Here is a 13882-nt window from a genome sequence, read left to right as displayed (position 1 = left end):
TGGAAACTAGGGCCAAATTCCACCTTAGGACAATGCATATGATGGAGATGATTATTCCATTAGATTCCTCTTTTCGAGAGGTCCAATTTTGATATAAAGATCATCTCATTCTAACAAGCAAAAATGGAATTTTGAATTTATTATCTCTCATGCACAAATTGTCAAGGTCGGCCTCAGCCAAATGTAGGCTCATGAAGCCCAATAGATGTGTCTCCTCATCCTCAACGAAGTGTATAAATAGGAGTGACCTCTCTCTCATCTGGACATCACTCATCTAATCACATATCTCTCTCTCCCCTCTCTTGATTGGTTCGTATAGCTTGGAGGCAGCCTTCCCTACTTCGCACGTGTGAAAGGAGGATGAATTTCAGCACTGTTTTGGAGGCTGAAAATTTCAGGAAACAGGACAGCGTTGACTTGGGTGATTTTGACGAGCGTGGAATTCGTTCTAGTGGGCAGAATTTCGATTTTTGAAGGCCGCATTGGTTGGCACAGTTTTCGAGGCAATTCAATAGTTTAACTAGTTTGACTTCAGTGATGACATAGCCTTTGACTGCATAAATTATAGAGTGTTTGACTAGGCTGACCGAACTGTTTTTGGGTTCACTTTGACCCTCTTGGAAGGCCAAATTTATCTACTGTTGGTTGAGCTACTTGGAGGACATTTTGGAGCTACTTTGACCACCATTGACTTTTTGGTTAGGGTTGCAATTGACTGTTGTTGACTACTGATTTGACAGGACTGTTTTGGGCAAATTAATTTGATATTTGTACTGACTCTCTCTTTGCTGAACTATTGAAGAATAATAAGAAGATTTGATCAAAGAGTTTCCCCACATTGGGGCTTTTCCTTGGCATTTGCCACATCTTGTGTCCTCTTGTCTTGGCTTGTCTTATACACATGTTTTCAAGTTTTATTTGCATTTACTATCAATGCGTTTAAATTAATGTGATTGCTATTGGATATAATTGGAATTTTCATTGGGTTGATAAAGGAACATTGAAGGAAATTGTGCTAAAGCATAGAACATACCATTGTTATCTAAAATTAACATGGTTTCAGAGCTCAGGGGAAGACAAAGACCAAGCAAGAGTGAGGAAAAGCAATCACTAAGGGAAGTTGTTGGACAAGGACATGGAACTAGTCCCAATGACGACTACATCATTCTTCAAAACCAACGACAAGCTTAAGGACAAATCCGACTATCATGCATGGAAGATGACTCCCGATTTAACATTGGAAGAAAATGATGCCATGGACTATGTCAAAGGAAAAATAGTGGAGCCTCCTTCAAATGCATCAACAACTGTACAAACAAAGTAAAAGAAAAGTGAGGTTAAAGCTAAGAAAAGTATTGTTCATTCTATTCACAAACCTTTGGTTGCCTATATTTCTGATTTGGAAACATTTAAGGAGATGTATGACAAGCTAGTTGGGATGTTCAAAGTAAATAATGCAAATCAAACTCTCTTTCTCAAGAACAAGTTGAAAGACATCGAGATGGATAGAGGAGAATCCATCCGATCCTACTTCATGAGGATTACCGAGATCAAGAATGATCTCCTATCTATTGGAGAAGTCACTGGTGACAGGGAGCTCACTCTCATTGCACTTGGAGGCCTTACAAGAGAATGGGATGTATTCAACACTCCCATCCTCAACAATGACAGGATTCCGGGATTTGATGAATTATTGGCTAGATGCACTCAAGAAGAAATAAGGATGATGGAAAGAGACAAGCCCTCAAATGGAAACAATCCTACCGCCTTCTCCACTCATTCTAAGAGGAACAATGTTGGTCCAAGGAATCAAGGACAAGGGTTCAAGACAGGATTTAATGAAGGATGAAAAGGAAGATGCTTCAATTGCAACAGGTTTGGCCACTTCGCTAGAGAGTGTCCTCACAAAAAGGACACTTCGAGAGATGAGGACAACCATAACAACAACTTCAAGGGTAATGGCAATCAAAGGAACAACAGGTTCAACAACAAAGGAAACAGGAATGCTCACGCTGCTCGAAATTGAAATGGTCGTCCCCCCAAGGAGTCGAAAAAGTCCAGGTATGAAGAAGTTAATGTTGTAAAGCAAAAGGAATTTTATCTTATTTCTGCCCTCGCCGCTGCCTCTCCTCTGGATACATTGAGTCATTGGTTGATTGATAGTGGTGCCTTAAGGCACTTCACTGGGTACAAAGAGACTCTCTCTAACTCGATTGAAAAGAAGACGAATATGGAGATTATACTTGGGGATAATGCCACTTGTCTCGAGAAAGGAATTGGGATTGTTACTCTCCACTTAAATCAAGGTCAAACTCTTCATTTACAAGAAGTACTATATGTATCTGATCTGAAAAAGAACTTGGTCTCTATTTCTGTGATGGACGATAAAGGTTTCAAGGTGTCATTCATTCATGGGAAGGTTCGTGTTTGGCAAAGGAACCCAAGAGATGCATTCACTCTTGGATTCAGCGTTGAAGGTCTTTATCAAGTTGGAGGAAGTCCATTGGGAGCAATGACTTGTGATACTTGTCTTCAATCCAAATTATGGCACCGGAGATTTGCTCACCTTCATTTCAAAGCCTTACCTGATGTAAGGAAGATGGTCACAGGTATGCCTGAATTCAATGTAAATCATGGAAGTGTTTGTCAGGGATGTGAAGCTGGAAAACATATAAGGGGACCATTCCCCTCAAGTGAAACTCAAACCAGCAATATTCTTCAATTGGTCCATTCTGATCTATCGAGTATGTTGCCCATGACATCTTTGGGTGGATATTTATACTATGTTGTTTTTTTGGATGACTTCTCTCGCAAAACAAGGATCTATTTCTTAAAGAAGAAGGATGAAGTATTCAAATGGTTCCACTCTTTCAAAGCCTTGGTCAAGACTCAAACACGGAAAAAGATCAAAATATTGAGGACCGATAATGGGACTAAATATGAGTCAAATGAATTCAAAGACTATTGTAGAGAAGCTGGCATTAAGAGGGAGACCACTACTTCATATACTCCTGAACAAAATGGTTTTGCCAAAACGAAGAATCGTAATATCATAGAAGCCATCGGTGCCATGCTTCATGATCAAGATCTTATGAATTTCTTATGGGGAGAAGTTGCCAACACTGCTGTGTATGTCCAAAAAAGATGCCCACGTCAAGCTTTCGACTTCACGACACCAGAAAAAGTATTCACCGGTAAAACCAGGTGTTTCTCATTTTAAAACTTTTGGTTGTCCTGTATATTTTCATGTGCCGAAAGAGAAAAGAAACAAACTAGATGCATCTGGGAAGAAAGGAACATTTGTGGCGACAGTGAAACTTCTAAGGCATATAGAATCTATGTGCCTGGTCAAAGGGAAGTGGAATTACGTCATCATGTCACTTTCGATGAAGATTCTGCTCTTAGAAAGATCTGAGATCCTCCTATCCCTAGGAAGGACAATGATGATGTTGATGCGAAAAAGCAGGTTGAACCTCTGCCTGATGAACCAATGCCCGATGTTGAAGGTCCGATGGATCTCATTGATCCACCTCCTAATGAGCCCACTACTTCAAGAAAAATACCTTTGTGGCTCAAAGATACTCTTGAAAATGCTGAGACACATATTGCACCGAGGGGGACATTTCATGAAAGCAAGAAGCCAAATAGGTACCAAGGGTAGTTAGCTGCCATGAGTACCATTGTACAATATGAGCCTTGCACATTCAAAGAAGTCGTGAAACACCAAGTTTGGAAGGATGCGATGAACGAGGAGTATGAGTCGATCATGAATAATGATGTCTGGGATGTGGTTCCTAGACCCAAGGATAAGTTAGTGGTCACTACAAAATGGCTCTACAAAATCAAACGTGGAGCTAATCAGAGTGTTGAGAAGTTCAAGGCCAGATTTGTTGCTCGAGGATTCTCTCGAAAGGAAGGAATAGACTATGATGAGAAATTTGCACCAGTTGCCCAATCTACCACCATTTGTTCGATCATAGCCCTTGTCGCTATGCAAGGATGGATCCTACACCAGATGGGTGCCAAAACTACCTTCTTGCATGGTTCACTTAAGGAGGAAATCTATGTGGAACAACCCGAGGGGTTCAAAGTTCAAGATCGTGAGACATATGTATGCAGGTTGAAGAAGCCCTGGATGGGTTGAAGCAAGCCCTCTATGGGTTGAAGCAAGCCCCTAAGGCTTGGTATGAGAGGATTGATAGCTATCTTATGAAGTTGGGATTTACAAGGAGCAATGTTGACCCGAACCTATACTTCAAGATTGAAAAGGACAAGCCTCTCATTCTGGTCCTTTGTGTGGATGATCTCTTTCTGACAGGTGATGACCCTCACATTCATCAATGCAAGAGGGAGTTGGCTTCCGAATTCGAGATGAAGAACCTAGGACTAATGCATTACTTCCTAGGGCTTGAGGTCTGGAAGAAACCAGGTGACGTTTTCCTTTCTCAAGGAAAATACATTGTGAAGCTACTTGAGAGATGTGGAATGATGAATTGCAAGTCTGTGACTACTCCGATGGAACTCAACTTTAGGAAGCTATGTGGAAGTGTTGTTGGGCCCGGGTTAGCAAACCCTTCCAAGTATTGTCAACTTGTTGGGGCCCTAATGTTCTTGGTAAACTCTCGTCGTGACATATGCTTTGTTGTGAACACATTGAGTCAATTTATGGTCGAGCCTCATCACATTCATTGGATTACTACTAAGAATCTCTTGAGATATCTTTGGGGCACAATCCACTATGGTCTTAGATACACTGTCGGGAACTTGAGGCTACATGGATATTCAGATGCTGACTAGGCTAGCAGTGTGGTGGATCATAAGAACACGTTTAGGTGTTGCTTCTTTTTGGGGTCTGCTTCTATATCTTGGATGAGCAGGAAGCAAAAATCAGTTGCACTAAGCACCGATAAGGTTGAATACATTGTTGCGAATATGGCCAGTTGTGAAGTTGTTTGGTTGAGGAAGCTCTTCAGTGAGCTATTTGAGCACGTTCTTGATACCACAGTGATCTTCTGCGACAACCAGAATGGGATTCGCCTATCAGAGAATCTTGTGTTCCATGACTGCTCCAAGCACATTGATATCAGGTACCACTTTATCCGAGATATGGTACCACGGGGAGCAATAAGGCTCCATAACATCAAGACGAATGAGCAGGTCGCAGACATTCTCAAGAAGCCTTTGGGGAAGGCCAAATTCTTAACCTTCAGAGAGAGACTTGGAGTCGTGGAACGACCCTCCTATGAAGGTCCCGTATGAGTTGAACACAGAGCTCTAGGAGCTCCTGGGGGCTTGGGGTACTTCATGGAGCTATGAGCGACCATAGGGTGAGTGGTTCACCTTTCCCTAGTGGTGCGCTGGATACATGGTGAGTGATTCACCTTCCCCCGTGATAACCCATTATGGTTGACATGTGTGTAGGGTGAGTGGTTCACCTTCCCCTACCCAGACATATGCATATAGGGCGAGTGATTCACCTTCCCCTACAATTGACATATTCATAGGATGAATGGTTCACCTTCTCCTATCGATGCCCCAACACACATCCTACCCATGGAGTCCGAATCTCATGGGAAGTACCACTCATCTGGCCAATGAGTTGGGAAAAGATGGTTAGGGACTATAGCACTACTTATGGACGCATTGTGTATTGTCGTACTCCCTATGACTAGGATGCATGGTGTTCAACAACTTGATCTGGGGTTAAGGAATGACTTTTGTCAGTGGAGAGTGGTATGATCTTATGACTTACTCTCGATAACTTCTTCTTCATTATTACTTCATGGTTCAGCAAAGCAGGGCTATGATGACAGGGATGGTACAAGATGACAAGTTAGCATGATGATGACAGATGGATTAACAAGTGGAACTCTCCCTAGTTGAGAGGGAGTGTTAAAATTGGCAAGTAAGGCCAAATTCCACCTTAAGACAGCTCATATGATGGAGATGATTATTGCATTGGATTCCTCTTTATGAGAGGTCCAATTTTGATATAAAGATCATCTCATTCTAACAAGCAGAAATGGAATTTGAATTTACTCTCTCTCATGCACAAATTGTCAGGGTCAGCCTCAGCCAAATGTAGGCTCATGAAGCCCAATAGATGTGTATCCTCACCCTCAACGAAGTGTATAAATAGGAGTGACCTCTCTCTCATTTGGACATCACATATCTCTCTCTCTCCTCTCTTGATTGCTTCGTACATCTTGGAGGCAGCCTTCCCTACTTCACACGTGTGAAAGGAGGACGAATTTCAAGACCGTTTTGAGGCCGAAAATTTCAAAAAACAAGACAGCGTTGCCCAACATTGGCTTGGGTGATTTTGACCAGCATTGACTTGGGTGATTTTGACCAACGTTGCCTTCGTTCCAATGGGCAGAATTTTGATTTTTGAAGGCCGCATTGATTGGCACAATTTTCATTGTGATTGGGACAATTTGACTGGTTTGACTTCAACCTTTAACTACAGAAATTATAGCAATGTTTGACTATGTTGACCAAACTGTTTTTGGGTTGACTTTGACCCTCTTGGAAGGCCAAATTTATCTATTGTTGACCGAGCTGCTTGGAGGACATTTTTGAACTGCTTTGACCACCGTTGACTTTCTAGTTAGGGCTGCAGTTGATTATTGTTGACTGTTGATTTGACAGGATTGTTTTGGGTAAGTTAATTTGATATTTGTACTCTCTCTCTCTGCTGAACTATTGAAGAATAATAAGAAGATTTGATCAAAGGGTTTCCACACATTGGGGTTTTTCCCTAGCATCTACCACATCTTGTGTCCTCTTGTCTTGGCTTGTCTTCTGCACATGTTTTTATGTTCTATCTGCATTTACTATCAATGTGTTTGAATTAATGTGATTGCCACTAGATATAATTGGAAATTGTCATTGGGGTGATAAAGGAACATTGAAGTAAATTGTGTTAAAATTAGCAGTGTTCCACAAATTCTAGTTGACTCCCATGCTTAAGATTCAAAAAATAATTTTGGTTAATCTCAAAAATAATATATGCTCCTCGAAATTTTTTTAATCGCAAATTTGAAGCCAGCAGCAGCCATGGCTACCAAAGAATGAATATGTTCATCTTCACAGTAAGGTTATTGGTGATATTTTTTCAAAGGAATGGACCGCATGATTCTCACATAGTAGTATTAGTATTTTCGTGTAAGGATATAATTGCTTGAAGGAAACATCTATTAAAATCCGTAACAACGTGAGGGGAATGATTTGTGCAGTGTGGGGACAGCATATGGCAGCACTTTCTCACTAGTTTAAAGGCATATTAGAACCATAGTTTTAAAACCCGAAACCGGTGACTGGACCAATCCACCTAATAAACCAGGTTTCAAATTGGAACCGGTCAAACCGAGACTGGTCAAATCTCAATGAACCGATTTTAAAAAAAAGACATGAAATACCCAATTGCATGTATAGGACGATGGAGTTGATTATTCCATCTATTATTAAAGATCTCCCATATATGCCCATATTTAGCTAACTTATCCTTATGCGTTGCCCGTATCTACTCCTTTGCCTGATCCATGGCCTCATAAATGCAACCCATGGCCAATTTTTCCCCATCCACCATCTATAGCACCTTAACAAGGGGCTCAGTAATTTTCACAAGGCTCTGTAGACCTTTTCCAGAAATAATTATCAAAAACTTTATTTTTGGTATCTTTACCATCTTGTCTACAAGCCCACCGAGATGAAGTCCAATCATCAAAAGAAAACATTTTCTGCAAGTTTTTTGTTGAGAATTGAGACATTGCAACGTGACAAAGTGAGTTGCAAATTTCGTAATTGCAAGCCTAACAAGCTCTTTGCCCCAATGTTTTTCCTCCTTAGGCTCAATACCCATGAGTGGTAGTAGTTGTATTTTGTAATGCACTTGGCATGCTCTACAATGTTTTTTACCCACTTGATTTTGCCTATGTGCTCAAGCATGAGGTCTATGCAATGTGTAGCACATGGAGTCAAAAATATGGTCTTATAATTGGACTTAAACATCTTTCCAACAAGAACATAGTTTGAGGCAAAATTTGTGATGACCTGCACAACATTTTGCTCCCCCACTTCCTTAATAATGTCATCCAAAAGATCAAATAAAAGGGTTGCATCCCTCCCCTTATCAGATGCATCAACTTATCTCAAAAACATGGTTCCTTGAGGGCAAGAAACAAGGAAATTAAAGATAGTGTGGTTCTTTCCATCAATCCATCCATCTGACATGACTGAACAACCTGTTTTGAACCATGATTCTTTATAATCAGCCAAATACTCATCAATGGAAGAAATTTCTTTTTGTAAAAGATCTCCCCTCAAGTCATGCATAGTAGGTCCTTTAAAGCCCTTTCTTGTAGCTATAACAAAGTCCCACATAGCTTGGTAATAAGGTGAACGAGCAGCATTAAATGGGATAACTACATCATACCACCATCTAGCAATGTATTGAAAAGAAGATTATTTGCATTGTTTTTTCCAATGTTCATCCAAAGTGAGTTGACTGCTTGGCTAGGAGGAAGTGGGATTAGCAGACACAGTGGTGGCAAAGGATGAGAATTAACTTTGGATGTTTTGCCTCTTTGTTCATTTAGATTGTTGGCCTTGATGATAAGACCCAAAAGCAGGAGGAACATAGTGAAAGGGGTCATTAGTGGAAAGGATAGAAGAGGAGTCTTGAATCTCAAAATCATCATATACCCACTCTCTTTAATAGCTTGTAAAATTTCCTTCTTCCTTGTAATTTCTTCTTGGATAGCTTTCTCCCTAGCCTTATTCTCCTCACAAACTTCTCAAACTTGGCAAGGTATTATGTCCTAACAGGACCTATCACTTCCTTTGGTGCATCACATGGCTTTACCTGGCCTCTTATCCCACCCAAGTGTTGTTTCAACCTTACAATACCCCCACCACCTCCAATAGATTTATTGCAAAATTTGCATATCATTTTTCCATCAATCACATCACAATGAGCCCATGCACTGTCCTTGGCTTTTTGAGGCATGATGGCTAGAAATATTTGAAATTTGCAAAGAAATATGCCCTTAAAAAAATTGCAACTAAGAAAAATGGAAAACCTAAGATAAATTTGGGAAAAAAATGGGCAAATTTAGCCTACAAAATTCGACAACAAAGAACTAGAGATTTGATAACAATGTAACATAAAACACATAAAAAAAATTAAATACACTGACAACAGCGAAATATGGATTTTTTCAAGTGAAAATCCTTACCTGGAAATGCAAACTAGCTTCCCTAGCCTCCTCTTGAAGATGTCAAGTATACTAATAGCGCCAAACTATCTCCAAAATAGCTTCAAGTCCAACTCCAACCCTCCAAGATGACTACTCCAGCAAAAATTCAACACTCTCCAAGCTCCCAACAAAACTCACAAAAACTCCAAATGAGATGTGTGAGACAAATGAGGGGAGACCTCCTTTTATTGGCTTGGAGGTGGTGTTTTTGGAGGGAAACAACCCTTAGTTTCCCTCCAAACCACCTTAGAAGCCGCAAAAAAAACCTCCCAGTGAGTCCGCGGCCAATGTGGTAATGAACTGGCCGGTTTATGACTGAACCAGCCAGTTTACCCATAAACCGGCTGGTTCCGTCACCAACCAACAAATTAGGACCAATTTTTGTGAAAAATCGGCGAAGTTGCCCCTCAAACCAGGTTTTTTGCCCGGTCCCACTGGTTTAGCCAGTGAACCGGCCGGTTTTTAAAACTATGATTAGAACAAGTCGAATCAAGTTGCTACAACCCGAAATGAGGGCACTTCTAAGTAACCATAAAAAACTTCAAATAAGCATACCTGTAAACAATTGAACCTGTAGCTGCAAAAAAAATTAAAAGCCTCCTCTAGTATCTGTAGCTGCAAAAAAAATAAAGGCCTCCTCCAGTAACCTATAGTTGTGAAACCCTTCTGTAAGCAAAGCTTCAAATAAGCATGCCTGTAAACAATTGAACCTGGAGCTGCGAACAAAAATTAAAGCCTTGTTCCAGTAACCTGTAGCTGCGGAAAAAATTAAAGGCTCCCTCAGTTAAACTCTTGAAAACCCCTGTAACCCAGATATCATTGCAAAAGTGGCACCTCCCAGACTTGGACTGGAGACCTTCAGTGCGTTAACTTGTATGCATGATAAACTCTGGAAAAACTCATGTTTTATAATAATTATAATTTAAGGTGTATTAAAAAAAATTAAAATTAAATCCATCAATAATCATTGGTCAACAGTATCCATGTTTGGGCAGATGGTTTCTAAATAAATTTTCGTGCGGATTGTGCTTGATCATAGAAAGGCGGCATAAATTTCGAACGGTTCTTTTCATCTGGTCGACATTTCATTTGTGAAATCAATAGATACAAATAATAATATTAATCATATCGAGATGAAGCACTGAAAAACTTTGGCAAATTCCAGGATAAACCAATTGAAAGTGGAACCAATTTGAATCCAAACCAATTACAACATAATTAAAATAACCCGTCTATCGGCAGGTATAATAATGCAAGCAAACCAAAAAAAAAAAATACTGTGCGAGGCTTTTACAGCGGAGTAGAGGCATGATCACGGTCGTTGCATGCAGGTACATATAGATTTTTCCCCATAAGAAGCCGATATTGCTGGTTGTTTGGGTAAATCCCTGTATAGAGAGGGGAACCGGGGTAAGAGCTGGGGTGTACAACGCCTTCCCATATCTTCAACACTTGGCTCATCATTGGCATGTTTTCTTGGTCATCCTAAATGTAATGGCGTCCTCCGAACACAGCCGCTGGACCACGGTTGAGAGTCCTCTTCTTGGCTGTCGTTGCGGGCAATGCCCGGCAAGCAGCTGCAGGCCCGGAGATTGATGTTGTTGCACGAACCATAAGTCCCGCACCCATCATATAACTGCCACTGGTCTCAGACGAAAAGCCTCTGGAATAACCTTCCCCTTAAAGAACGCCTTCGGCATAAAAATTACAATATGGTGGAAGTAGCATAATCACTTAAGATAGAGCGAGAATGGCCTGGTTAGCATCCCGTTAAAATCTTTAACAGCCCCAGAACACCCTCAAAAGCAATAAGGAATTACCCCCAGAAGGGTATGTCATTCATGTTCAAGGAATTCAAAATGTTCCTATATTTCTATGCCAGGCACCTTTCCTGAGATTAGATCCCAGGCCACAACCTTGATCGGCCTTCGGCATTCAATAATTTAAATTTAATTCATATATAACACCCGCCACTGCTGGCCAAAAATGGCCATAAAAAAGGTACATGAACAGAATGTGCAATCAGAATGTCTAGTGCATTTCCAGAAAAGTAAAACATCAAAGTATAACAACACATGAGAAATTAAACGGTAAACCCTAGGCCTAGCCACTTAGGGTTCATGAGGGCTAATCACAAAGATAGAATTTTTTTGGCTTTCTAACCGTGCGTGGGAATAAGAGATCAATGCCCAGACGAAAAAAGTGTTACGTTGTGTTATGCATAGCCATGAAGGTAATCATGATCACTTTCCACGTTTAGTCAAAAACAGAGACTAAACAATGAAGCATTTACTTACTTGACTTTCATTCTTGCAAGCCTGTCTGCAACAGAGGTGTCTTTCTCCATCTTGGGCTCTTTGGTCCCAAATGTGTAGCTTGACAGAGGGTAGGCATTTACAACCGGTCCCGACAACATCTTCTCTTGCCGATGTATTATGCGTCAGAGATCAAGAATTCAGCAGCAGCGAGCTTTCTTATTTCTTCCTTCTATGGGCTGTTTACGACTGCGAATGGGATAGCAGCTCTCTCTGGAAACTTCAGGAAAACCGCCAACGAAACCTACATTCAAATCTTTTCATGTTCCTTTTGGGCCGTAACACAATCGGTGTAAAATGAAAAGAAGTTGAATCGACGTGGGATTTACCTAAGGCACATGCAAGGGGTTCAAATCGTTATGGTATTATAAGGGTAGATTGGACATGGGATTTATCCAAGTAGGGATTACTTTGATACCTAGGGCATTCGTAGGTTTTTTTTTTAAATAAAAAATAAGGGTTAAAAGGGCTTAAATCTATTTTGATATTTAAAAATTCTACGAAAACAAAATAAAAAATACCAAGGGAAAACTATCAATTCCATTTTGACATTAAAAAATTTTAGGAAAATAGTGAATAAAATTTACATTCAAATATTTTTATGTTGTTTTTTGCTATAACATAATCTGTGTAAAATGAAAAGATGTAAAATCAACCTAGGATATTAGCAGTGTTTTTCATTAAAGAAAAAAATTATTGCATTTTTTGTATTAAACTCTAAATCTACCAAGAGTTAAGAGGGATCAAATCTATTTTCACATTAAAAGAGATTTACACGATCCTCTGGAGACTTGGTAGATCCGGAGTTGAAATAAATTTAGATAGATAAATATTAATTTCTAATTAATAAAATACAAATGGTTACTTTTGTTTATATTTTTAAAGTAATTTATTACAATTTTAGTTTCTCTTTCATTTTTGAAGTTGTAAAACTTATCATAACTCATTTGTTAATAGGTAAAAATAATTGTTGTTTGTTATTGTTGTCAGTAATGTAAACTTAACTCATCACTATTGTTCAAGAAAACCACGAAAACAAAATAAAAAATACCAAGGGTAAAAGGGATCAACTCTATTTTGACATTAAAAAATTTGAGAAAAACAGTGAACAAAATTTACATTCAAATATTTTCATGTTGTTTTTTTGTTGTAACATATAATATGTGTAAAATGAAAAGATGTAAAATCAACATTGGATATTAGCAATTTTTTTCATTAAAGAAAAAAATTATTGCATTTTTTGTATTAAACTTTTGATCTACCAAGAGCTAAGAGAGATCAAATCTATTTTCACATTAAAAGAGATTTACACGGCAAGAAATTTGATCCTCTCGAGACTTGGTAGATCCCGAGTTGAAATAAATTTAGATATGTAAATATTAATTTATAATTAATAAAATACAAATAGTTACTTTTATTTATATTTTTAAAGTAATTTATTACAATTTTAGTTTCTCTTTCTTTCTTAAAGTTGTAAAACTTATCATAATTCACTTGTTAATAGGTAAAAATAATTGTTGTTTGTTATTGTTGTGAGTGATGTAAACTTAACTCATCACTATTGTTCAAGAAAACCACATCAATTAAAATAATTTACAAAAAGTAAAATTTCACTCTTAAAGAGTTAACTTATTTACTTATTTCCAAAAAATATAAATTCTTAACAAATTCAAAATAATTCAAAATTTCTCAATAAAATTAAAATATAATTTTTAATTAATAATAATTATAACTAAATCAATATCCCTTTTTATCGTAAAAAGACCTCCTCCCACTTTGGGGGTTGGAAAGCATTTTATGCTTTTCAAAATAGGTGTAAAGAGACAAATTTATGGGACTTGAAAACCACTCAAACTCTTTTTGGGTCTCTAGTGATTCTGATGATTCTTTATGGTTGTGAACTATGGGCCAGCAGTACATCTGACATGCAATGGAGACAAATTGTTTGATTACAAACAAATTCAAGATTAAAAATGCAGTTCCTTATGCTATCTTATTAAATGAAACAGGGACTGCTCCTATTGAAGCAATTCCTGTGGTTGAATCATAATGTATTTAAAAAAAATTGAGCAAATGGAAGAGGGTAGATGGCCTAAGGGATGCAACAAAATATCAAATGGTTTAGTAAATGGGGTATTTGCTTGAACGTGTGTCAAGCAGCAAAGAGATCAAAGTTCCACAAGCGTACCTAGGATAAGGATCTAAGAAGAAATAAAAAGTACTATATTGAAGTGTTTAATTCCACTCATAGTCATCAACCAAAAGCATACATAGAGGCCAATATCTCTTGGAGAGCTAAAATTCTTA

At 38.7% G+C, this 13882-nt stretch overlaps 1 protein-coding gene across 1 annotated transcript in view; it reads right to left on the bottom strand.

The window, feature by feature from the left end:
* LOC149151402 (pre-mRNA cleavage factor Im 25 kDa subunit 2-like) overlaps positions 1-11984 on the bottom strand; it is a 185159-nt gene extending 173175 nt beyond the window's left edge. The window contains exon 1 of the mRNA XM_089440327.1: positions 11558-11984. Within this exon, the coding sequence (XP_089296453.1) occupies positions 11558-11676 (119 nt within the window). The 5' untranslated portion in view covers positions 11677-11984. The remainder of the gene's footprint in view (positions 1-11557) is intronic.
* Positions 11985-13882: the final 1898 nt, after the last annotated feature.

Source organism: Pinus tabuliformis, chromosome 9 (assembly GCF_031772625.1).
Source record: "Pinus tabuliformis cultivar Carrire ecotype Pingquan chromosome 9, CPIR1, whole genome shotgun sequence".
NCBI classification, from domain to species: Eukaryota; Viridiplantae; Streptophyta; class Pinopsida; order Pinales; family Pinaceae; genus Pinus; species Pinus tabuliformis.
This window is presented reverse-complemented; position numbering and strand designations above follow the sequence as displayed.